Source organism: Culex pipiens, chromosome 3 (genome assembly GCF_016801865.2).
Source record: "Culex pipiens pallens isolate TS chromosome 3, TS_CPP_V2, whole genome shotgun sequence".
In the NCBI taxonomy this organism is placed as follows: domain Eukaryota; kingdom Metazoa; phylum Arthropoda; class Insecta; order Diptera; family Culicidae; genus Culex; species Culex pipiens.
In genome coordinates, this window is record NC_068939.1 from 37,355,965 (window position 1) to 37,382,395 (window position 26,431).

General features: G+C 35.6%; 2 protein-coding genes across 2 annotated transcripts in view; one reads left to right on the forward strand and one right to left on the reverse strand.

Moving 5' to 3' along the window:
* The window catches only part of LOC120415810 (HIV Tat-specific factor 1), a 169,934-nt gene that overhangs the window by 143,241 nt on the left and 262 nt on the right, over positions 1–26,431 (reverse strand). The gene's annotated exons all lie outside the window — the stretch shown is intronic.
* Positions 9,206–26,416, forward strand: LOC120415809 (uncharacterized). The gene is made up of 5 exons (XM_039577436.2): positions 9,206–9,841; positions 14,841–15,140; positions 24,484–24,648; positions 24,710–26,188; positions 26,252–26,416. The coding sequence occupies exons 1-5, from the start codon at positions 9,817–9,819 to the stop codon at positions 26,323–26,325; spliced, it is 2,043 nt and encodes a 680-aa protein (XP_039433370.1). The 5' UTR covers positions 9,206–9,816; the 3' UTR covers positions 26,326–26,416.

Consider the following 26,431-nt stretch of genomic DNA (forward strand, 5'->3'; position numbering starts at 1 on the left):
AGGGGAGCCCACGATTTTGTTTCCTTCAAAATTTTGTGTTAAAATAGCCTAAGATGTTACAAAAAGACTAACGAAAAATGCAGTATGGATCAACTCAACTAAAAAAATACAAAAATCATTTACTGAAACTGTTTTTTGAAAAGTGTTCTAAACGTTAAAAAAACCGAATACGGGAATCGATTCTCCAGAAAATTTTACATAAAAGTCTCCAAATTGACCACCGTCTAAGTCCAATCCTTGTGAAGTTACAGCGGTTTTAAAAATTAAAATGTTGAAAAAAAAAATTTCTAAGGTTTTTGACAATTTTTATATGGCAGACTTGATTTTCCAGTCTCGTAAATATTTTTACCGGAAAGCTCGTCCAATTTTCCATAAGATTGTCTTTGCACATTCTAAAGTTCTTTTAAAGTGAATACATTGAAAATTGATAGAAAACCGTCCAAAGGAACGACTTTTTTCACAAATAGATCATAAGAACTATTGCAAATTTATTCAAGAAAAATTCTGTTTAAAAAAGAACTTTAAACGTAAATTTCAATAAAAATATTTCAAACATTTTATAATTTAGTCCAAACTATGAAATTGTGAATTACGGAAAAAAAAATTTGTAGACATTTTCAAAAGTAATGCTTAATTTTAAAGTATTGTAATTATCTTTTAAAAGGCCAGAAAATTTTACAAAAGCTTCGAGTTTTTACATTGAAAATCGGATCAAAAATTTCCGAGTTATGAATCAATAAATAAAAAAAACATAAAATTTAAAACATACGGATTTTGGAATCTTTTTTTGTTAGAAAAAGTTAACATACAAATCGGTAAACTTTTTTTTCATGAATCTTTTTTTTAAATACCTCATCAATTCTTACAACTTTGCCGGAGGCACCAAGTCGATCAGAAAATTCCTTATTATGGAATATTTTCGAACCATGTTTGTCCCAATAAACCAGTGAACCAATGACACAAAATGGCTTCTTTGGTCATAGAGAAGGCCCGCACAAAGTTTGAGCCAGATAAAAAAAAATACATAAAAATAAAAATGGTCGAAACTGGCCAATTTTGTAGAGAAATGCTGAGAGAATATTGTAGAAAGTTTTATCAGCTTTTCAAAAATATTTTTAAAAAGGTGCTTTTCTTTCAAAAAACAAATAAGTAAACAAAAAAATCATGCCTAAAAGTACCTAAAATTAGAAATCCTAGATTATTATTTAAAAAATTAAAAAAAAAAGTATAAAAAATTAAATAACGAGCCATGATTTCAACATTTTAATGGAAAAAGTGTTTTAATATGTTATATACACCTGTCCAGTTGTTTTGCCATAATTTTTTTCCAACATATCTAAGTATTGCCGAAAATGTTATTTTTTGCGAAAAATTTGGAAACATTGGAATTTCAACAAAATCAAAACATTTTTAAACAAGCCAAAACATGCTGAATATGATTATCAATGCAGAAAAATGCATTTTAGATTGTTTGCAGTTGATTAGACCTTATTTTCATGGAAATTACGAAGTTAATATTTTTTTTGCCCCCTGATTTTTCACACCAAATTTGAAGGGAGGGGGGGGGGAGGGGGGCGACATTAATTTTGAAAAATAATGGCAAAAGCCTAATATAATGTCAATTAAACAAAATCTGATTTTTTTTATGAATCTAATCATAACCTACAACGATCAAAAATCCCTTCTAAAGATAAAGAATTTCATACATTGACATACCCACTTTGTATGACCAGCCCCCAAGATTGTATGAAGACTTGTATGGAAAAACTAATGATGCAAAATTGCTTCTTTTGACAAATCAAATAAAAAAAAAAATACAAAGAAAAGTCGATTTGCGAAATCGTAGGAAACCACTCAGGTATACAGTCCAGACTCGATTATCCGAAGGCCTCGGAAAAATTTCACTTCGGATAATCGAATCACGAAAAAAAAATTTTTTTCGCTGATTGTCGAGCTGAAGTATGAACCCTAATCTACGCTAAAGTGATTTACACTTTTTTAATCCAAGATGGCGGCCAATATGGCGGTGACGAAATATTGAAAAAATGCATTTTATTATTCAATAAGCAATCAACTATTCAAATTTGACTAAAATGGGGTCACAGAACTCGAATTTGACGTTTAAAACAAGAAAAAAAAATGAAAAAAAATGTTTTTTGTTCGTGATTCGATTATTCGAAGTCCCACACAAACCTTCGGATAATCGAAACTTCGGATAATCGAGGCTTCGGATAATCGAGTCTGGACTGTAGTTTATTTACATCTTACTTATATGAAAAAAATTGAAATCTACTGTTTGAGGTAGGTACTTTGAGGTACATTTCAGTCGATTTTGATTCGCGTCCTGGGAACGTGATATGTTCAGCAATGTTAGTTAAAAGTGACCCCTTCAGCTTAAGATAGCAATTCCACACAAGCAATGCTTTAACAACGAAATAAATTAAATTGAATTAAATTTGTTTAAGATTATTGGTTTATTAACTGACCGTTTGAAATAAAAAATGCGGACAAAAGAGTTTGAAATTTGCTCAGGGTGTACCAAATTTAACCTTCAGTTTATCAGAAAAAGTATTCCAAAGTCCTCTGCTTATATTTGATAAAATTACATTACTTCAAGAATCCCCTCCCCTCCAAACCAGATTCCTTTTGTCAGCTCACCCACAAGGGTAACAACAGTTCAACACCCTCGGCGTGAAACAGGGATAAAAAAACCAGACATACCGGCACAGGAAGGAAGTGAGTGCAGAAACAATGTTGGAACATTGCCATGGCGAGCGCATAGTTGCAGCTTGTTTTATCAACAAACTTTGTGTTTGTAGGCATGTTCCGGAATGAACGGCAAAGTTTGTTTTAGTAACGTGCCGTTGGTGGCAAAGGTTGCATCGGAGGTTTTTTTTTTTCAAACCGGCAAGTTCAAGGCTCTCTACGGTAGACGGAGAGAGAGAGAGAGAGAGTTCAGTGGAATTTCAATAACTCAGGAGTATCGTTAGTAAAGTTCCGTGAAGTGACCCTTGCAGTTGTTTCAACTTGTAATTAACTACCGGCAATTAGTCCTGTCCTCAAAGAATCACATAAAAAAGTGCCTTTAGGAAGGCCCCCGAAAATAATCAAATCTAGTGCAGCACACAAAAAAACTCTAATTAGTATTAATTAATTCAAGCTGGTTGACGTGGTGGCGGCTAGTCGCAGACTGACCGTTTGAGAAATAGTGCATACTTCCGAGGGACGGAAGTGGACGGACGACCAGAAGAAGGAAAGGATTCGAGCTGGGAAATAAAAACCAGCTCCGACGATGCATACTGATTAGGGAAAAAGCCGGGGAAAACAGTTGAACGGAAGAAAAAGGGTCATCTGTGCGTTGCTGTTGATGAAGATTTTCCTTTATAAAAGGTCGAAAAAGTTTTAACGCTAATCAGGAATTAAAAGATAAAATAAAGTTCGAACAATTTAAATAAATTAAATAAGTTCAATTCACGAAAAATTTATTTTCAGTTTAAGTTATCCACAATTTATTCCTAAAACTATTTTTTAAAGCTTCAAAGTGACAAGTTCAATTAAAAATAAATGTTCTGAAAAAAATCCTGCGTTGCTTAAACTAGAATTTAACAACATAAAAGCGTATATTCCTTATCGACTAATATTATGAAATTCAACTGCACTTTATTTACACCACTGCGTGAATCATCACTTTAATTCTCACAATAGATACAACACAAAACATAATTCCTCTAGCAGCTGACTCCATCGTTGACCTACTTCTCATCCAACTCAAAATCCCGACGATTTTTTTTTCCAAGTCGACTCAAGTCGGTTTACAATCGGAAAATTCTTAACCCCAACGGGCCAACAACAGCCGACGAAGAATGAAATGTGGAAAATCCATTCATAAATAATAACTTCGTAATACGAGCGAGCCGGACAACAATGGACTCCAGAAAGTATGCAGCACACACACACACCTTTACTCACCACAACAGCAACTAGTTTGTGGTTGTGCGTATGTGTGTGTATGTGTAATGGGGAAGGAACAGCTGCCAGAATGGAAAATGAACTTTTTATTGCATTTTCTACCATTGCCTGTACGGCTTTCCCGAAGGAGTTGAGGTTAGGGGTCAATTATTAATCTGGAGCTTTCGTTTCGTGTGAGTGACTTGCACAGACACAGAAGCAAGCATCAGGAAGGCTTGAAGCATCCACCAGCAAATTCTTTTGTTTGGTTGTGGTTACGAAATATCTGACAATTCAGTTGAAAACAAATTTTCATAAAGTCTTTGCTTCAAACCTGATTTCATCTGATTAATAAGCAATTCCCAATGATTTCGCAAAACAAAATGTTTTGACGCCATTATTTGTTTTTCGGAAACTGTCTCTTCACATTTTAAGGACCAAAAAGATTTTTTTTTATATATAAAAAATCTATCTTGAGAACGAACATTTGTATTAATTTGATATAACCAACTCGGTTTAATAATTACTCATCATTGTACAGTAAATTGGAAATGTTAGCCTGTTTTAACCCCATTTTAAATATTATAATTTTTTGTGGATTGCCTTTGCACAGTACAGTCCCGAATCGATTATCCAAAGTTTCTAATATCCAAAGTTCGATTATCCGAAGGTTTGTATGGGACTTCAGATAATCCAATCACGAACAAAACATATTTTTACGTATTTTTTATTGGCTTCTTTTTGACATAAAATTCTAGTTTGCGACCCCATTATAGTCACATCTAAATGGTTGATTATGTATTAAATTACTAAATAAATACATTTTCTCTATGTTTTATCTCAGTCATTCGGCCGCCATCTTTGATCTACAAATTTTGAATAATTTTAGAGTAGTTTAAGTGTCAAATTTTACGATTATTTGTCGAAAACAAAAATTTAAGCATAAAAAACTTTTTGCGGTACTGTACATCGAAAATTTCCAAAAAATATTTTTTTTAAATTTTATTGACATTTTGAAGTTTATTGAAAAAAAAAAAATTTGCTTCCTTATTTTTCAGACCGACTTTGAAGGGGGAGGAGGATTGAGGGGGGGGGGGGGTCTGTACCAGCCTTAGACATGCTCAAAATTAATGACTGATTTATGCATTTTAAAACACTTTTTTCAATAAAATTTTGACGCAAATTTGTTCTAGATCTGTCCGGGGGTCATTCACAAATACAGCAATAAAAAAAAATCTCATACGAGTTTTTATGTATTTGAAATTTGCAAAATTGAAAAATCAGTATAAACTTGAAATTATGTATGGATATTGACAAAATTGGAGTTTTTACTGGAAAATAATCAAAAAATCACAAAATACTAGTTTAAAGAACCTCAATTATTGTTTGGTATCAATTGGCTTGATATTTTGTAAAGGGTTTCACTAGGTATACGTTTTTATTTAGTGAAATGCGTTTTATTTTGTGAAAATACCTAATATTTCAACAAATGCCGTATTCAGGGTGACCACTCAAATCCCATTTTCAAACTCCCGACTTTTCCTCGACTATTCCAGAAACTCAAATAATAGGCATTTCTTATCTAAAGAATGATATTAAACTAAAAACAAAAAGTCAATATCAACCATCGAATAAAAAATCTAAATGAATTTAAAAAAAAACTATTGACAATTTTTGTAAAAACAAAAACAACAAATTCTTTCAAAAAAATATTATTATTTTGATTCAGAGTAGAAATACCCGGGCAGACGGTAATAACAAAATTCATGCCATTTCAATAACAAATACTGTTAAAATAACAGAAAATGTTATGGAATCTTCTTGAAAAATCCATTTTTGCATAAGGGTTTAATAACAGTTTATGTTATCATAACAAAATTTGTTATCGGTCTGATATTGGTTGAAAGCCAAAACAACTTTGGAATAACATTTTTTGTTATGGAAGAATACCTTCAACTGTTATTGAGATGATCGGATTAGTTGTTAAAATAACAAAAAATAATAACAAAGATTTGTTCGAAGAATAACTAAAAATGTTATTAGTCTGTTATTACAATAACAATTCAATAACAAAAAAATCATAACGACGAATAACAAATCTTGTTATAAATAACATTAAATGTTATTGGCCTAGTATTTTCAAATAACAAAAAATGTTATTCCCGCGTTCTTTCCGTCTGCTCGGGTATAAACATTTTTTTGAAAAATAACCGGAGCATAACAATTCTTATTATTTCAATGTTGATTTTCAAAATTGGCAAACGTTCAGTTTTTGATACTCAGCTTAAAACACGATTACGGTTATTCCAAAGAATTTATGAAAAATATATTGAAATTCGTTTAAAAGCGAAATGTTTGAAGAGACAAGTTCTTATAACATATTTGCAATAACTTAAATCAAAATTCCGTGGGTTTATTTTTTGCAATTTTAATATTTTTTCATGTTTTCAAAACGTTTAAAGTGTTTGCCATATTTTCATTCAGAAGAATAACGATTGGATTTAATTTGATATTTAAGTTTTTCGATAACTGAAAATCAAGCTTTATCTATAGTAATTTACCCATTCTCAAAAAAAAAGTAAAAAAAAAAAATTTTGAAAAAATATATTTGGAATTACTTAATGAATTTAGTTAAGAATATTTTTTAAAACAATTGCCAAATTTAAGTTGGAATCTTTTATCAAATATTCAATCAATGCAATGTGGCAAAATGAAGTAGAATCAAAGTTTTACGATTGCCATAATCCATAATCGTTGAAATTACGTTGTTTTAAATTAGATGGTTACTTTTTGTTATATAAGCAAAAAAATGATAAAAGTCTTTTGACTTATATATTTTTTAAATCTGCGTCCGATATTTATTAGGATTCTTACTGTCCCCTTTCAAATGTTGCCACAGGAATAGTCTTTTCATTCTCCATAGATTGGAATAGTGAAAGGAACCCCAAAGTAAGTTACAAAAGAAGAAAGTGAATTTATTTTAAAATTGTACAAAATATCACAAAATTTTTAAGAGTTAAAAAATAAATTTCAATCAACTATGTGTGAGATTCCCGACTTTTCCCAACTTTTTGACAAAAAATCACAAATCCCGCATAAAAAAGTACCATATAAAAACTTTTTTTCATATGGTAATTGAACTTTAAACTATATTGTTACTACCATTTCCAAAAATGCTTGACTACTATTTTAGAAATGGTATTTATATGGTTGGCATGAATTTTTACTATCTCACAAATGGTTTAACCATCTGGCATAAGGGTGGTTAGCAATGGTAACCTTAAAAAACTTAGTACTATTTTCGTCAAAAAACTGTTTGTTGTATGGTAAATAAATGGTTTAAGTACTATTTGGCAAAAAGTAACCTTAAATCAAACAGTTCACAAATAGTTTAATATAGTTAAATTTTAATTTTGGGAAATTGAAAAACGATTTCACAAATAGTTACCATTTCTCAAAGTGTCATTGTATGATCCAATATGGTAATCAAATGGTAATTTTTTATCCGGGATTACCGACTATTTCCCGATTTTTGCCGGATTTTAGCGAATTCCCGACTATTTCCCGACTTTCCCGATTTCCCGAATTGAGTGACCACCCTGGCGGTATTAAAAAAATCAGATTTTAATTATTTACAAATGAATATTAAACGACGCATATTGTTTTCATAATTTCATGAATATAAAATCACAATGTTCAATCAAAGCGAAATTTTTACAAAAAGTAGTATTCACATGTATAAGATTTTGTAAATAGGTATTTTTTATTTTTTACTTACTTAAGGAAACTGTAAATCAGTGAAAATTGAAATAAAATATCGCATCATCCGATAATTATATTTTCATTTATAAAAATTCTTTTTTTAAATGCAGTGTTTTGGACATTTTTTTACTTGAAACATTTATGAAGTGAATGCTTATACAAAACAACGCAATTTTCAATACCAATATTGCAAATAAAAAAAATTTAATGCGCCTAAAATTTTTAAAATTTATTATTTTGAACTACGAATTCTAATCAGGATAAAAAAATTTGCGTTTACTGATATTATATTGCAAATTATAAAAATATAAGGACGTTGCAAATATTTTTCAAAAGTTTGCCTTGACTTTGGCCAAAGTCGATGGGGAAGGAACACAAAAAAAATAATTAATGATGAAATTTCAAGCATAAGTTTAAACATTTTGATGGAAAAAAATGGTTTTGAAATACATAATACAATAGTGTAGCTAATTTAAAATCAGTAATTTTACCTAAAACATTTTAAAAATGTAAAACTCAACAGAAACTTATGAAATTTTCACAATTTCCTGATAAAATATAATATTTTCAGATAGCATAAACACTATAATTTTGTTCTAAGTTCGAAATATTTTTGAACAAGCACAAATCGTGTTAACATTTTTCATAAATACAGTTAAATTGAACTAACATAATTTTCAGGTTATAGCACTCTTATTTTCAAAATCAAGCTTTTTTAACAACATTTTTTTATCCCTAGATTTTTTCGAGCCAGTTTGTGAAGATTTGAGTATTTTACACTGAAAATTAAAAAGGCTGTAAATCAACACAAATTTATTCAATACTCGTAATGCAATAAATGACAATTTAAGCAATTTAAAAAAATACTGTTCAAAAGATATGTTACGCAAAAACTTTCATGTAGAGCAAATACACAAAATTACGAGTGGATTGATAATAGGATGTAACAAAAATGACTTTTTGACGTGCATTCAGGGGCTGGTTCCAGTGGGCGTACTGAGCTCAAATCTCAAAAATGAGCTTGATAGGACTTAACAGGAGATGGCAGGCCCTTTACATTTGAATTTTAAATGAAATTCAACCCTTAAAAATATTATTATTTTTTTTCAAAAAGGTCAATTTTTGAGGCACTTTGACCACTGAAGCGTTTATATTCAACATTTGAACACTCTGGAGGTCTGTACTGGCCTTCAAAGTTTGGCAATTTTTCGAAAAATTCAAATGGCTTCGCAGGGGTCGGTGCCTATCTATTTTCCTGGGGACGTTTCTTCGAAAAATTACCAAACTTACTCAGCATAAGTCACAAATGTATCGATTACCTCTGTTCGAATCCCAAAGCACACTTTAAGTAATAATCATTTTCTTCCAAAAACCAACACTTAACCAGCTGTAATCACCACCAGGTCGCCTTGTCCTTAGAACAAGTAACATATTTCCAATTCCCAGACGCTTTATCCTTCGATCCCCAAAGCCGCAATTCAAACACTGGCCACCTTCACCACCACAACTGGACGACACTCTCGCCTTATCGCCTTCCAGGTGGGAGTCCTTAACTTAAGTCAGTACAACGTGCACCACTACCACCAGCAACGCCAACCACAAAGCACTGCCCTTTCCTTCGGCAGTCTCCTTGTCCTCCTTTTTGCAGGTGACTCCCCAGAAGAGGGGTGGTGGAGGACTAGTGGCCGACTAAAGTCCTCGGCCAGCGAGCCAGTCAGTAGCCAGCCAACCTCAAGAGGATTAACAGCAAAGCAGCAAGCCGGACTAAAACAAAAAACTACGAGGGGAAAAAAGTGAAACATTTGCGGAGAGTTTTAAAGTGAATCTGGTGAAAAGTTGTTCAACAGCGCCGGGAAAGCTTTCAGTAGCCATAGCTTAGGAATTTCAAACTGGGGATAAAAGTGCCTTCAACTGGAATACATTCAGCAGTAAAAAAAAAACCCTTTTTGTGACGATGAGAGTTATTATTCTAATGGAGAATAGTTTTCGCCGCTAGTGAGAGTGATTAAAACAGAGTGAAAAGAGAAGGAAAATATATATTTTTGCAATCTATACTGGGCGAAAAGTTCAACGCAACAAAAAAATATCAGTATACACGTACGCGGAATGCATCGCCCGATGGATATTCCAGGTGAAGTTTTGGGGCAGCAAAGTAGAGTATGATGGAGAGGTGGTGGAAAAAGGTTTCAACATAAAAACCAGGGCATCATATGCAATAGCAGAAATGAAAATTGAAAAAGTTCGGCAGCCCGGAGTGCACTTTACGCTTTTTTTTTTTTGTTTAAATTTACTGCAATCAAAATATGCGCGGTAAAGCGGATGAATGAGAGTCGGGGAAAGTGCATTCGCATATTTGTTTTTTCGTGGAAATGATGGGAGTTTATTCAGGATGGGTAATTTGGTTGCAATAATTAACAAAACATAACTAGGGAAAAGTGAACTAATTTAGCAACTGAGTTGCGAGGAATGTGTTGTGAATATGAATGTGAAAACAATTTAAATTTCCAGGAAAATAAAGATCGTTTATAATAGTATAACCAACAATTTTAAAATAAGGCCAATTAATTTGATGTCTAACAAGCCAACAGTATTCCATTTTTTGCTTAAAAAATAAGTAGAAGATAATTCCAAGATGATTTCTCTTTAATTGAGTTCCCAAAACACCGATATAATCAAAAAAATCTGTTCACTACACAAATTGAATGAATTTAAGTATATTTTAACCTTCCTACGGTATTGGGGTCCTTTTCGGCCTTTTTGAAAATTAAATTTGCCATAACTTTTGCTATATACATGCTAGAGCCGTGAAATTTTCTGACATTAAATTTATAGTATAAATACTAGGGTGGGTACGTTTTTCAAAAAGTTCTCGGATCAAGTTTTAGTATGGTTCCCCTTGTAGGGCATGCCCATAGGGACTTTCATGCCAAATATCAGCTCATTTGGTTGTAAACTGGCTGCGCGCATCAGGGTTAAAGTTTACATGGGAATTACTATGGGAAATTGGAACTTTTTGTTCAAACGCTCCTACAGGTCTGGGAAAATCACGCGCCAACTTCTGGTATGGTCAGGCCTAAGGAGAATGGTCTGGAGAACACTTTTCCCGAAGAGAGCATATGGATTCGTTGTCCCTAGACCTGGCGCATTGGCAAACAATCCGATGTCTCCGGAATCAACGGTTTTCCCAGAAAAAGCATAAAATTTTCCTTAGCATGCTATGAAAGCTTGATGCACACGGCGACGCCATACGTCAGGCAGCTACCACGTGGTTAAAATATTTGCAAAAAATACAAATTTGCTATGCAAAGATTCTGAATTCGACTAAATAATATCAGGATCGCTCGAAATGATCATTTTCCAGTTAAAAGAAGGTTTGCAATTGAATATTCCAGCCGTTTCTCACCCACGTGGTAGCTGCCTGACGTATGGCGTCACCGTGTGCATCAAGCTTTCATAGCATGCTAAGGAAAATTTTATGCTTTTTCTGGGAAAACCGTTGATTCCGGAGACATCGGATTGTTTGCCGATGCGCCAGGTCTAGGGACAACGAATCCATATGCTCTCTTCGGGAAAAATGTTCTCCAGACCATTCCCCTTAGGCCTGACCATACCAGAAGTTGGCGCGTTATTTTCCCAGACCTGTAGGAGCGTTTGAACAAAATTTGCAATTTTCCCATAGTAATTCCCATGTAAACTTTAACCCTGATGCGCGCAGCCAGTTTACAACCAAATGAGCTGATATTTGGCATGAAAGTCCCTATGGGCATGCCCTACAAGGGGAACCATACTAAAACTTGATCCGAGAACTTTTTGAAAAACGTACCCACCCTAATAAATACACATTTCACAAAACAAATAAACCTTGGACGACCCCTAGGGGAGCGTCCATAACAAAAGTTACTTTAAAGGTATTGGGGTCCTTTTCGACCCCATACTTTAAAAAATCGTCAAAAATCCAGTTTTTGACCGATTCCGGTTCTTTTGGACACAAATGAAAGCTTAGAACGTCCCCTTTCCGAAACCGCCCTGGAAACCCGGATTTGGTCACTGTGGCCACCGGGAATCGGCTACAACCGAAAAAAGGCCTTTTTGAGACCCCAACTTTGACGACCTGTATCTCCGGCAAATTTCAACCAATCAGGATGCTCCGGATTGCATTCGACAGGTTTATACCTGCACTTTGACCATAAATATTAATATCACGGCCAGGTGACTTACCGGTTCCGGAAATCCGGAACATCCGAAAAGTTCATATTTTACTGTTTTTCACGTATATGTGATACCAATACTCTCATGATAGTTGAAATTGATCCATAAAACTTACTAAAAACACAATACACGATTGCCAGAACCACTTTGGAGTGTTAGTGGCCACTTCCGGGTAACCTGGAACCGGTTCCCGGGTACCCGATGAACGACCAATTTGAATTTTTTTGTTGAAAACCCATCATGTTGCATATCAAACTTCATGAAATTGAAAGATATATCCAACTTTGGTAATGTCGTTAATCGCTGACCCATCCTGGCCAATTTTGAACCGGTTACCGGTGGCCCCTTGGGAACACTTCCGGAATATGAGATAAACCCTATCATCCGACATATGAAACTTCATGAAATTGAAAGATATGTCAATCTACGGTCATGCCATTATTTGCTGAGCCATCCTGGCCAATCTGTAACCGGTTACCGGTGGCCCCTTGGGGACACTCCCGGAATATGAGAGAAACCCTATCATCCGACATAATAAACTTCATGAAATTGAAAGATATGTCAATCTACGGTTATGCCAATGTTCGCTGACCTATCTTGGCCAATCTGGAACCGGTTACCGGTAGCCCCTTTGGGTATACTCCCGGAATATGAGAGAAACCCTATTATCCGACATATCAAACTTCATGAAATTGAAATATATTTCAATCTACGGTCATGCCGTATCGTCAAAAATCCAGTTTTTGAGCGATTCCGGTTCTTTTGATCACAAATGAAAGCTTAGAACGTTCCCTTTCCGAAACCGACCTGGAATCCCGGATTTGGTCACTGTGGACTCCGGGAATCGGCTACAACCGAAAAGAGGCCTTTTTGAGACCCCAAATTTGACGACCTGTATCTCCGGCAAATTTAAACCAATCAGGATGCTCCAGGTTGCATTCGACAGGTATTTACCTGTACTTTGACCACAAATATTAATATCAGAGCCAGGTGACCTACCGGTTTTGAATATCATATTGTTTTTCAGAAAAAAAGGAAATTTACTCATTTTGGTTTGTTTTGAATATCATAGAAGACTTACATTCCAAAGTGACAAAAAACAATATTACCACCTGTTGAAAAGCAAGCCTTGAATTTGAAATTTTCATTATATTTTTTTTTCGAATGATCAGAAAACTTCACAATTACTTCATTCTTTAACATTACATATTGGACCATTAGTTGCTGAGATATTGGCATCAAAAAATAGGGGGCTGTTTGGGCGAGCATTAGATCATTTATATTTTACTTTTTGTTTTTCAAAGATCCAACATACAATGAATCTTATACAAATATATGTAAAATTTTAAAAACTATTCGTGAAGAACAATAAATTCGGAAATTGACACTTATAGATTTCAAAATCGACAATTTTTTATTTATTCCAAAAAACACAACTTTAAAACAAATCAAAACTCGGTGGCAACATTTTCATCCATACTTGTCGTTGGCTCATAAGTTGGCGTTTTGTCCCTTATAACAATAAAAAAAGCTCTTAGAAAATATTTTTTTGTTTTTTTTTTCAAATCGTCAAAACCATTTAGATACCATCTATAAACCATGTGGACACCTTAGGGGAGGGGGGGGGAGGGTTCAGCGATTGTCCACGATCCATACAAAAAAGATTTGATTTGTATGGAAACTGTCCACGAGGGAGGGAAGGGGATTTCCAAAAAAGTGTCCACGTGGTTTATGGATGGTCCCTAGGGTGCCCAGAAAAAATGACCCCCTGCTCCACAAGCGGAAAACGGTTTTTTGGGTAATTTTAAGCATCTGTGTAAATTCTGAGCGAAATTGGATGAGATTAACCCATTGATACTCAAGGCTAAAGTTTGTGAAAAAAATGTTTTTCATACAAAAATGTCTTTTTTAAATCACTAATAACTTTTCAGGATCGAGTTTCACAGTTTTGGTATGTTCTACAAAGTTGTAGAGCATTAAATTTCCAATAAGAATCTCACTTTTGGGAATATTTGGATGGAAGTAGCGCACCGTGCAGACCAAACCGTAAGAAACTTGGGTTTTCCATTCATTTTTTCGATTTTTCCCATACAAACTTCACCTCCGAGTATCAATGGGTAAATGATGACCGATTTTGCTCATATTTGGCCCAGAGTCCTAAAATAGGTCAAGGAACAATATTCAGCTTGTGGAGCGAGGTTTTGAAAAAATGTCTCATATTCTGGGCACCCTAATGGTCCCTTAACCGTTTAATTTTTTTCAATGCATATTTCTCCTGTATACCTATTTTTGCTGCAGATATCATATTTATTCAAATATTTACGTACCATTTTTGTATGGACAGCTGCTTAAATTGTTTGGAGCCTTGTATGGGTGAACCAATGACACAAAAGGGCTTCTTTGGTAATATAAAAAATCCCTAAAAAGTATGACCCAAATCATGAAACGTGAAAGCTGATTTCGTAGAGTTAAGCAAAGACTGAAACCGATATAAACAAAAATTTCACATCGCATATGCAGATTTTCGTAAAATAAAGTTTGGTAGGTCCAATACAGGCTAGGCCCAATAAAGGGATTTTCGAACGATATTTTTTCTAAAAATATATTTTTTGAGAAAATCTTGCTCCGTTTTTTAGGAAAGTCTTATGATTTGTTAAATTTCAGCGGAATGACATTTTTTCGTAAAAAATTGGCGTGCAAGTTTCTACAATAAAAAGAGCATCGGGACCATCCATAAACCACGACATTTTTTTTAAATCTCAACCACTAGTGATTTTGTAGCCTTTCCAAACTGATGGAAACTAAGTTCGAAGAAAATCAATCCTTTTCCACCACTCTCTCTATAAACGCTCAAACCAACAAGTCGTACATTTTCATCCCAACTTTCCAATTGTCCCCTCGCCTTGAACCTCAACCACCAGCAACGGGCGCCGTGTTCACCCTCGGGAAATCATACCTCGCGGACAACATCGGAACGGTCCGCCACCGGCAACTAACCCCACTGACCGGAGGTGGCGGTCAAACCACGGCCCAGAATGGTCACCACCACAGCAACGGCAATCAGCTGCAGCCTCCCGCGCCCACCAACGGTCGCCAGTCGCCGGATCCGGCCCGGAACGGTGCCCTCAGTCCGGTTCCGACCCAGCAGAGCTACTTTTTCATCAAAAATGATCCGGTCGTGAAAATCCTCTGCGGCAGCAAGCAAAGCGCCGTCATTTGTGGTGAGTACATGGGGACTGGTGCAGTGAGCTTGTTCTTGGGATATTAGTAAGATTTGAGATTTATTGTTTACAGTTCTTTCTGACTATTTCAATATTAGCATAAATTTTTGAAATTTCTCAGTCAATTGACAAAATGTTTAAATTTTGACTCTCATAACCATTTAGATAACCAGCTCCAAATAGCGAGCCAAAAAAGTCAAACAGAACGATTCCGGAGGGCAAAGGATGAACAATAGCTTATGGTTATGAGCAACTCTCTACGAAATCGGCCGATATTCGCCCCCTTAAACATTATTCCAAAAAATCAGGGAACAAAAAAATATTTTCTCAAAAAACTTTAAAATTTTGATTGAATGAAAAGTTTCAGTAACTGAAAACAATTAAAAATTGATTTTTTGCTTTGATAATCATGACCGAGCCACGTAGCCTAGTGGTAACGCTCCCGCCTAGTAAGCGGTAGATCGGGGTTCAAATCCCGGCTCGGACCAACACAACTGGTGATCGTTTCTCTTCTGGATTCGATTGCTTAGTAAAGGGAAGGTAGTGTATCGTCACAAACTGGACCTTATCACGACACCTTAGGGGGGCGACCTATGGAATGTTAACATTAACCTAAACATGTTAACATTAGTTGAGTGAAAAACTGCCACTGAATCCGCTTTGTAAATGCCGGCCCCGATACTCTTCAAGGGTGTTCCCCTCAGGAACAGGGAAAGATTTACTTACTTTTTTTTGATAATCATGTTTAGCATGTTTGTTACTGCCCATGTTCGCATAAATGTCCCATATGCAAAAACAGCAAGCTGAGAAAAACGCATTTGAAGTTTGTCCCATACATAAGGCTACGTGTTAAGTTTTTGAGAAAAAAACTGGATTTCCTCCTGATTTCTAGAACAAAGTACTGGATGTTATAAGCTCTTTCGAAAGAACACACAATTTTGAACCAAACTGCATCAATAACTCGAAATCGATGAAAATGCATATGGGACATTTATGCGATCAGGGGCAGTGTACGTAAAAATTGTTTTTTTCCAAACAAAAAGTCAATACTTAGATATTTTGGAAACTAATCATTGCAAAACAACTGAATAGGTGTATAATGCATTTTTGCATTTTTTTTTAGTTTGGAAATTTTCGAAAAAAAAACTTTAAAGATTTGTTATCGATTTTAAATTTATCGATACATCACAATAACGTGGAACTTTATCCCAGATTTTAAATTTAAGAAAGATTTTAATAAAAACGACCGTGTTCAAGAGAATTTTCTGGAAATTTGGATTTTTCAGAAAGCTGCCTAATATTGTTTGCCTTTGCTATTCTAGAATGTTCTTTAATAGTATTTTAAGGCTTTTTTGGTGTTTAAAAGTGAAATAAAAAATCAGTTTATTTGTTTACTTTGTCTAAGACCCAAACTGATTTGTTGTCTCCGGCAAAGCTGTGAACAAAAAAAAGGATTGTTATTTCACTTATAAATAAAAAATAATCAGAACCCCCATTCTCAAGCTACAGATTTGTAAACATTTAGATATCATTTTTGTATGGACAGCCGACAAACTTGTACGGAAAAAAATGTTACAGTATTAAAATAATTTCTTATACCTTGATAAAATTGTCATTCTTTTCTACTAACGCGATAAAAAATAACATCCACCGATTGTAATAATTCGCAATTTAATTTAATTTTGGAAGGTTGAACATTTGGTTTTTTTTTGAGTAATTTTACCTGAAAAATGTGTAAAAATGTAAACCAGATGAAAATTAACCAGTTCCATTTTTTGACACAAAATGTATATTAGCATTTTTTTCGGTGTACAAAAAGTTCTTTTTTTTCTGAAATTATCACTATGTTTCAAACTATCAAAACACGCTCCAAACAATTTGACCAAAGCTAATCTACGAATGGCAATGACCCTGACCCTGTAAGCTCCAAGGGAGGGGTGACCAACAATAAAATAAATTTGCATGCTTAGCACACCCGACACCCTATCCTTCTCTTTCTCTAGAACCAACCTAACCTTCAAATATTGAGTGTAAGCTTTGGCAGTGGAACCATAGCAAAATTGAAGCACCTCCCTCCTCGCACGATCCTTGCTGTTTACATTCGACTTAATTCACGCTGCCCACGCAATTTGTGGTGGCAAACAAGTGAGTTGGTCAACTAATTTGATGTTTATCTACAAAAATCGTGAAAAGTTTTTTAATTTTCACGAATTTGGTAATTTTGCAGAAAAGTTGGTGTGATGAGCAATAAAATTATATTTTAAACAAAGTTTTTTTTGCGATTTAAACTTTTTTGAACAACTTTTCAAATAAGTGGGAAATTTACATAAATTCATTGTAGCTTACTTTGATAAAATATTATAATAAAAATGATAAAAATTCGAACAATTTTTTCCACTAAAAAGATATAATAAATACTTAGAAAAACAAACAACTTTCCACAGTTCATATCACCCCCATAAAATCTACATCACGCGTGACCAAATCAGCCCCCCTCTGGACCACAAATTACACTCCTCGGGAGGAAATCCCCTCCCGACCAGAAATTACCAGTTGAAACTCAAACTGAAAATAATAAAAACATTAATTTTCGTCACGTGTGTTCTGTGCCCGTCACAAAACGCTGGCAGACACAATGTCACCTCGAAACGGAATTTTTCCCTCCCGGGGGTGACAATTTAATGATTGCTCATTTATGGTCATTTGGCACGCGATTTTTTGGAGAAAACATGGACAGAGAGAAATTCGTCCAAAGAATGTCGAATTTCTTTGCGAGGGAGTGCCTATCGCGACTGGGATCAAGACAGCCCAGCGACAATGCCAGTTGGGATTAACAGCTTAAGGAGACTGATTTTCGACGGTTGATAATGTAAAAGACTTGCGTTAATGTGCTGTTTCGGTGATGTTGATCGATCGGAGGAGATATTTTTAGTTGAGACGTTTGGACACGATTGTCGATGACTTGACTTGCTTTAATCCATAACACAGCGTAACAAAATATTTTTTTTATTTTTTGGCAGCACGAAAAAAAATGCTCCTCTAGGGATTGGCTTCCCGAACAAAATGCAACCTAGCGCATATTTTTATTGTTATCCTAACTCGAGATATTCAATGCAGAAGTTTTGCATATGAATCACCCCCCGTCGGAAAATATTTTTTATTTTGTTTTCTCTGTAACTTCTGATCAATTAGGTCTTTTTGGACGCTTCCGGTGTCATTCGACGGTAAATTGTTAGAAAAACTCAAGATTTGGTCCCATTGGCCGTTTCCCGTAACCGGTTCCGGAGGAAATCCGGAATATTGGCCAAAACTGTGCAAAAACTTCAAAATTTTGAAGTTTTTTGCTCTTAATGCGAAGTGAACACACTATAGCATGAAACAATCCATACAAACTTAAAAAAATGTTGGTCCCAGCTTTTTTGTAGGTGTTTAATTGAAAAGGTGGCCATTGAGAACCGGTTCCGGTCAATCCGGATCCGGAAACTCCGGAAAAAATTAAGCAATATTTTCACAATTCCAATGTGTCAGGCAGATATAAATAAAAGTGTTGTTGAAGCATTCTTTGCTACTTCATATTTATATTACCACAAAAACATGGCCAAGTGGCCAACGGGAACCTGCTCTGAATGTTCCGGATTCCCTGAATATATTATATTTTTTTTTATTAATTTTATGAAGCAGTTTTATTAAGACATTTTCAATGTATCTGGAAAAAATCTGAATTGATTTAAAATCAAAATCAGAAATGTGGCCAAGTGGCCAACGGTAACCTATTCTGAATGTTCCGGATCATGGAACCAGTGGACACTTGACATTTTTTTTTAATTTTAAAGGCGGTTTTTAATTAAGAAATTTTCAAGGTTTCTGGAAAAAATATGAATTAATTCGAAATCAGAATCAGAAATGTAGCCAAGTGGCCAACGGGAACCCGTTCTTAATGTTCCGGATCAGGGAACCAGTGGTCACTTGAAATGTTTCTAGAAAAATCAGAATTAATTAAAATCAGAATCAGAATTGTGGCCAGGTAACCAACATGAACCCGTTTTAAATGTTCTGGATTAGGGAACCAGTGAACATTTGAAGTTTTTATCAAGTTTAAAAAAAAAATATTTTGATTAATGAAATTAAAAATTCCTGTAAAAATTCAGAATTTATTTAAAATCAGAATTAAATATGTTGCCAAGTGGTCAACGGGAACCCGTTCTGACTGATCCGGATCAGGGAACCAAAGGACACTTGATTTTTTTTTATTTATTTTAATAAAGCATATTTTTATTAATGACGTTTAAAAATTCCAGGTTAAATCTAAATTAATTAAAAAAAATGGAATCTATAAGTGGACCAGATGACACTTAATTTTTTTTGTTTATTTTATAAAGCATTTTTTAATTAATGAAATTTTAAGATTCCGGGAAAAATCGAATTTATTTACAATTCGACGCCGTCGTGCTAACTTCTCGAACGTCGCTTTTTGTCGTTCCGATAAAAACGCGTTTTAATGTTTGACCTTGAATAAACAAAAACGAGAGCACGCAATGTAGACAATAACAAACACGTTTTGTTTGGTTGACCATTCTGTGCATCGTCCTGAAGTTTGGTTGAATTTGGTTGCTGCACGGAGAAAAAAGAGTTCCCAAAATCGTTAACAAGCGTTCATGAATTTGGGAACCACGAACAAAGTAAGCTTTTTTTTAAATCAATAAACATTTCAAGTGACCACTGGTTCCCTGATCCGGAACATTCAGAAAGGGTTCCCGTTGGCCACATTGAAACATTTTTAATTCTGATTTCAAATAAACTGTGATTTTTTCAAAAATTAAAAAAAAATCAGTAATAAATTGTGACCAGTCAGAACAGGTTCTCGTTGGCCACTTGGCAACATTTCTAAAGCTGATTTCAAATAAATTGTGATTTTTTCCAAAAATTTAAAAAAAAATCAGATAATAAATATATATTTTTTAAATTAATAAAAATTGTGACCAGTCAGGACAGGTTCTCGTTGGCCACTTGGCAACATTTTTAATTCTGATTTCAAATAAATTTAGATTTTTCTAGAAATCTAGAAAATTTCATAATTAAAATATGCTTTATAAAATAAACACAAAAAAGTCAAGTGAACACTGGTTCCCTGATCCGGAACAGTTGGCCACTTTGCAACATTTCTTATTTTAAATATATTGTAATTTTTTCAGGAATTTAAAAATTTCATTAAATAAAATATGCATTTTTAAAGTTAATAAAAAAATTCAAGTGTCCTCTGGTTCCCTGATCCAGAACATTCAGAACGGATTCCGTCGGCCACTTGGCAATATGAATAATTCTGATTTCAAATACATATGTTCTGAATTTTTACAGGAATTTTAAAATTTTAAGATTTTAAGTGGAATTTTTGAATGTGATTTATTAAAATATGCTTTTTTAATATTAATAAAAAAATTCAAGTGTCCTCTGGTTCCCTGATCCGGATCAGTCAGAACGGGTTCCCGTTGACCACTTGGCAACATGTTTAATTCTGATTTTAAATAAATTCTGAATTTTTACAGGAATTTTTAATTTCATTAATCAAAATATTTTTTTTTAAACTTGATAAAAACTTCAAATGATCACTTGTTCCCTAATCCAGAACATTTAAAACGGGTTCATGTTGGTTACCTGGCCACAATTCTGATTCTGATTTTAATTAATTCTGATTTTTCTAGAAAACAAGAAAATTTCCTAATTAAATTATGCTATTTTAAATTAATAAACATTTCAAGTGACCACTGGTTCCCTGATACGGAAAAATAAGAACGGGTTCCCGTTGGCCACTTGGCTACATTTCTGATTCTGATTTCGAATTGATTCATATTTTTTCCAGAAACCTTGAAAATTTCTTAATTAAAAACCGCCTTTAAAATTAAAAAAAAATGTCAAGTGTCCACTGGTTCCATGATCCGGAACATTCAGAATAGGTTACCGTTGGCCACTTGGCCACATTTCTGATTTTGATTTTGAATCAATTCAGATTTTTTCCAGATACATTGAAAATGTGGGTCTCGTGGCGCAGGGGTAGCGGCTTCGGCTGCCGATCCCGATGATGCTATGAGACGCGGGTTCGATTCCCGCCTTATCCACTGAGCTTCTATCGGATGGTGAAGTAAAACGTCGGTCCCGGTTTCTCCTGTCTCGTCAGAGGCGCTGGAGCAGAAATCCCACGTTAGAGGAAGGCCATGCCCCGGGGGGCGTAGTGCCAATAGTTTCGTTTCGTTTTTTGAAAATGTCTTAATAAAACTGCTTCATAAAATTAATAAAAAAAATATAATTTTCAGGGAGTCCGGAACATTCAGAGCAGGTTCCCGTTGGCCACTTGGCCATGTTTTTGTGGTAATATAAATATGAAGTAGCAAAGAATGCTTCAACAACACTTTTATTCATATCTGCCTGACACATTGGAATTGTGAAAGTATTGCTTAATTTTTTCCGGAGTTTCCGGATCCGGATTGACCGGAACCGGTTCTCAATGGCCACCTTTTCAATTAAACACCTACAAAAAAGCTGGGACCAACATTTTTTTAAGTTTGTATGGATTGTTTCATGCTATAGTGTGTTCACTTCGCATTAAGAGCAAAAAACTTCAAAATTTTGAAGTTTTTGCACAGTTTTGGCCAATATTCCGGATTTCCTCCGGAACCGGTTACGGGAAACGGCCAATGGGACCAAATCTTGAGTTTTTCTAACAATTTACCGTCGAATGACACCGGAAGCGTCCAAAAAGACCTAATTGATCAGAAGTTACAGAGAAAACAAAATAAAAAATATTTTCCGACGGGGGGTGATTCATATGCAAAACTTCTGCATTGAATATCTCATTTTTAGAATTTGTTAACGTTAATCAAAAACCAACTTTTTCTGTAATAAATTAACAATGGATGCGATATACTATTTGGGTAAATTATATTAAATTGTACACAGAATACAATCAGTTCAAATTATTCCGAGTATGATCAAATTCATGAACACAATTTACGATATCATGAAATAACTTTATTCCTTGATTTTTTTCCAATTGAACTTAGGACAAATATTATGGTATTCAAATGTTTTTTTAAATCAAAATTTTGTTATAAATAAGTATGACATATTGTATTCTATCAACGATTCCTAGCTTTCAACTTGATTTATACCTGAGCAGACGGAAATAACTTGGGAATAACATTTTTTGATATTTGAAACTACTAGGCAATCACATTTTATGTTATTTATAACAGGATTTTTTATTCGTCATTATGATCTTTTTGTTATTGGATTGTTATTGTAATAACAGACTAATCACATTTTTAGTTATTCTTCGAACTAATCTTTGTTACAATTTTTTTGTTATTTTAACAAATAATCCTTTCATCCCAATAACAGTTGGAGTTATTCTTCCATAAAAAAAATGTTATTTCCGAGTTGTTTTCCCGGGCAGACGGTAATAACAAAATTCATGCCATTTCAATAACAAATACTGTTAAAATAACAGAAAGTGGTATGGAATCTTCTTGAAAAATCCATTTTTGCATAAGGGTTTAATAACAGTTTATGTTATCATAACAAAATTTGTTATTGGTCTGATAACGTCATGATTCGAAATCCGGACACTTAGTAGCATATCATTTTTGTTAAAGCTGGCAAAAAATCATGAAAATGTAGAAATATCATCAGGATGTAGTATAAACAGTCAGTTTCAAGAAAATGCATGCAAAATATGTCTTTTCAAACAATTTTTCATCAGAATTTAAAAATTAAGATGGCTTGTTGTGCTTCGAATCCCGGACACTGATAAAAGCTGATTCGAAATCCGGACACTTTTGCTTCGAATTCCGGACACTCGATTTTACCTATGAATCGCACAAATTTGGACTGAAATGTTAGTGAATGGCATTCTTTAGGTCTCAAATAAGCTGTTAACATCAAAACAATCGATAGTTTATATAAAAAATTGCTAGAATTTAAGGAAATCGTAACCATAAATTTCTGCTTTGCCTTCCCGGTGCTTTGATCGCCTGTGAAATATTTCAAGTGAAATGTTTCACATTTTTGGTAAACTTATTCAATTCAATTCGGTTTTATTGGTGAATAATCAAGATACAATGAGTTATTTTGAAGTGCATAACAGAGTTTTGGAGTTCCTTACAGCTGTGTGTTGCATCATAATCCATTTAGGAAAAATTATTTCTTTAACTAAGGCACTAGCAAGAGTAAGAAAAAACTATAAAAAAAAACTTACAGAAATTGCAAAGGAAAGGGGATAGAGGAAGAGAAAGCTTATATCTAGATCACAGATAATTTATCCTTTGTAGATGTGTTTGATCATCAGTTCCCCAAGGGCCAGGAATTGTTCTGCCTTGTTCCGGCAGCTCCGAAACCGCGTCATCATCTCTCCCGCGAGAGCAAAGAACTCCGGCAGGGTGAAGAGATCTTCCCCGGTGACTTCTTGCTGGGCCGTACTGCCGCTACCGGCAGCGACCACGCTGGCGAACGAACGCCCCCAACCAGGAGGGAACGTTGAGTTTTCCGCTGGAACCGTAAGCTGTCCAGCTGCAGGAACGGCTGCGCTCGTACTTCGCTGAGGAGAGTGGGACGCTGCTGCTTTCTTCTTTCTCTTTTCCTGCTCCTCGAGGTAGGCCTTGGTAAACTTATAATTTTATTGTATTTAATGTTTTGGCATTAACTACAGCGTTCAAACAAACTTTAAATGAAAGTTGATGTTGGAGTTCATCAAATAACACAGTTTTGGCATTCATAATGCGAACTTATATCCAAATAATTGATAAAACAAAATGAAGTGTCCGGGTTTCGAAGCGTCCGGGAATTCGAATCATGACGTTATTGATTGCAAGCCAAAACAACTTTGGAATAACATTTTTTGTTATGGAAGAATACCGCCAACTGTTATTAGAATGATCGGATTAGTTGTTAAAATAACAAAAAATAATAACAAAGATTTGTTCGAAGAAGAACAAAACATGTTATTAGTCTGTTATTACAATAACAAAAAAAAACATAACGGGGAATAAAAAATCTTGTTATAAATAACATAAAATGTTATTGGCCTAGTATTTTCAAATATCAAAAAATGTTATTCCCAAGTTATTTCCGTCTGCTCGGGTTGCCATTCAACCAATATCAGACCAATAACAAATTTTGTTACGATAACATTAACTGTTATTAAACTCTTATGCAAAAATGGATTTTTCAAGAAGATTCCATAACACTTTCTGTTATTTTAACAATATTTATTATTGAAATGGCATGAATTTTGTTATTACCGTCTGCCCGGGTATTTGAAGCACTTGTTGAATACAATTCTGTTTTCTTCCAGAATCCGGCCGGCTGTTCGTGTGGGGCCACAACCAGCACGGCCAGCTCGGCATCGGCTCCACGGACCTCTGCCAGAAGCCGTCCTGCGTTCGCACGATGAAAAAGCTGCAGCAGGTCGTCCTGGACGCCAAGTTTGGCGGCAACGGCTTCAGCTTGATACTGACTTGTGAGATTCTCTGTTTTATATGAATTTTTATAAAACTGATTGATTTTGTTGGTAATTCCAGTGGACGGCAAGCTGTTCTACAGCGGCAAGAGCATCTTCCCGTTTAACGCGCGGGTCGCATCGCTGAAGGAGTCCGGTCGGATGAAGAAGAAGTCCGAGGATAACGCCGAGTTTACGCACGTTCCGGTGGAGCTGAAGGAGTTTTCGTACTGCCTGGAGAAGGAGGACGAACAGGTGGTGGACATTGCGGCCGGATTTTGTCACTTTGTCGCGAGAACGAGCGCTGGGAATTGCTTCGGATGGGGCCACAACAGCCACCAGCAGTTGGGCGGGGTGGATTCGTTGAAGATTCTGACCAAGCCGGATCGGATTGGGGTGGAGGAGCGGGTTGAGATGGTCGCGTGCGGGAATTACTGTACGTTGATGGTTTCGGAAACGAATAAGCTATATTTGGCGGGGAAGTTCCAGAAGATTACCATTCCGGTGGTGAAGGAACTGTCAATGGTGAAGCTACCGGCGAAGGTAGTGTCCGCTCAAATAACCAAGAATGACATGATCTACTTGCTGCTGGAGAATAACCAGGTTTATCGGAGTAATCGGGTGTTCAAAATCGACGACCTCAAGCTGGAACGCTACCTGCTGAATCAGCTGCTCCGGAAGGACGAGTGCATCATGCAGATCTCCCCGGCGAACAACTTTACCTCTTTTCTAACCAACGAAGGCCGCCTGTTGACCACGTACGAAACGGACAGCCCGTTCACTCCCTCGGATCACTTCCGAGAGCTGACCAAGTTCAAGGACTTTACCGTGGCAAGAATGGCCAGTGGATTGGAGCATTCGTTGGTGTTGGCATTCCCGAGAAAACTACGCACTCCTGGAATCGACCTGGACTTTTCAAAGGCAGTCCAGAAGATTGAAGCCGCAATCGAGGGACAAAAGATCCGGAACGCCACTCCGATGCCACCCCTTACGGATGACGAGGAATTCCTGCGCCAGGAAAAGCGACGCCTTCGGCAGGAACGAATCGCCAGCGAGCTGTCCAAAGACGAATCGATCCAGATCGAGACGGATGCCGACGAGGTGCGGTTCATCGATAACGGAGTGGACATTACGACGACGGTTTTGATTTGTACCGAGAATGGCAACGGGGAGGACAACGAGGACGCTTTCGACGTCGGTGGGAACCGCTTTGATCCGAAGTACATTTCGCACATGGAAATTCTCGACGAAAGGGCAATGTTGGGAAAGACGCCGACTCCGAACATCAGTCAGCTGATCGATTACAGCGATGATGGAGACGGGAGTATCTCGTCGCAGTCGACGTTCAACGACGAGGAAGATGCTACGGAACCGTACGGAACGCAGGGAAAGAATGACTCTAATAACAATCGGGAGCAGGACCGAAAGACGAGCCAGGAAAGCAAGACTAGCCAGGCGAGCAGTGGTCGTTCCAGCGAGAAGATGAAAAAGTTTCTCAAAGATTTGAAAGCGAAGAGCATGGACGTGAGCTGTCGGAACGCTGGAACGGTGTTGAACGATGGTAAGAATGATTCCCGTATATTTACCATGCGTGCTTTACACTAATCAAAACGTTCTTTTGCAGATACCAAATACTCCAAGGACGACACTGCTATTCGATCGGTAGATCGAGATTCTAAAGTTTGTAATGTAATGTAAAAGGTTGCTTGTAATTTATTGCAACACATCGCATGTAATTTTGTGGAACAATATTTTAACCGCCGAAAATAAACGGTCCCAACACTTCTTGTAAAAAAAAACTCGA

Bases quoted from the DNA above. Each gene is read 5' to 3' on its own strand.
- LOC120415809 (XM_039577436.2), top strand. From the start codon at position 9,817: ATGCATCGCCCGATGGATATTCCAG. The intron at 15,141-24,483 runs GTGAGTACATGG...GTTTTCTTCCAG, and splicing joins GCAAAGCGCCGTCATTTGTG to AATCCGGCCGGCTGTTCGTG. The intron at 24,649-24,709 runs GTGAGATTCTCT...TGGTAATTCCAG, and splicing joins CTTCAGCTTGATACTGACTT to TGGACGGCAAGCTGTTCTAC.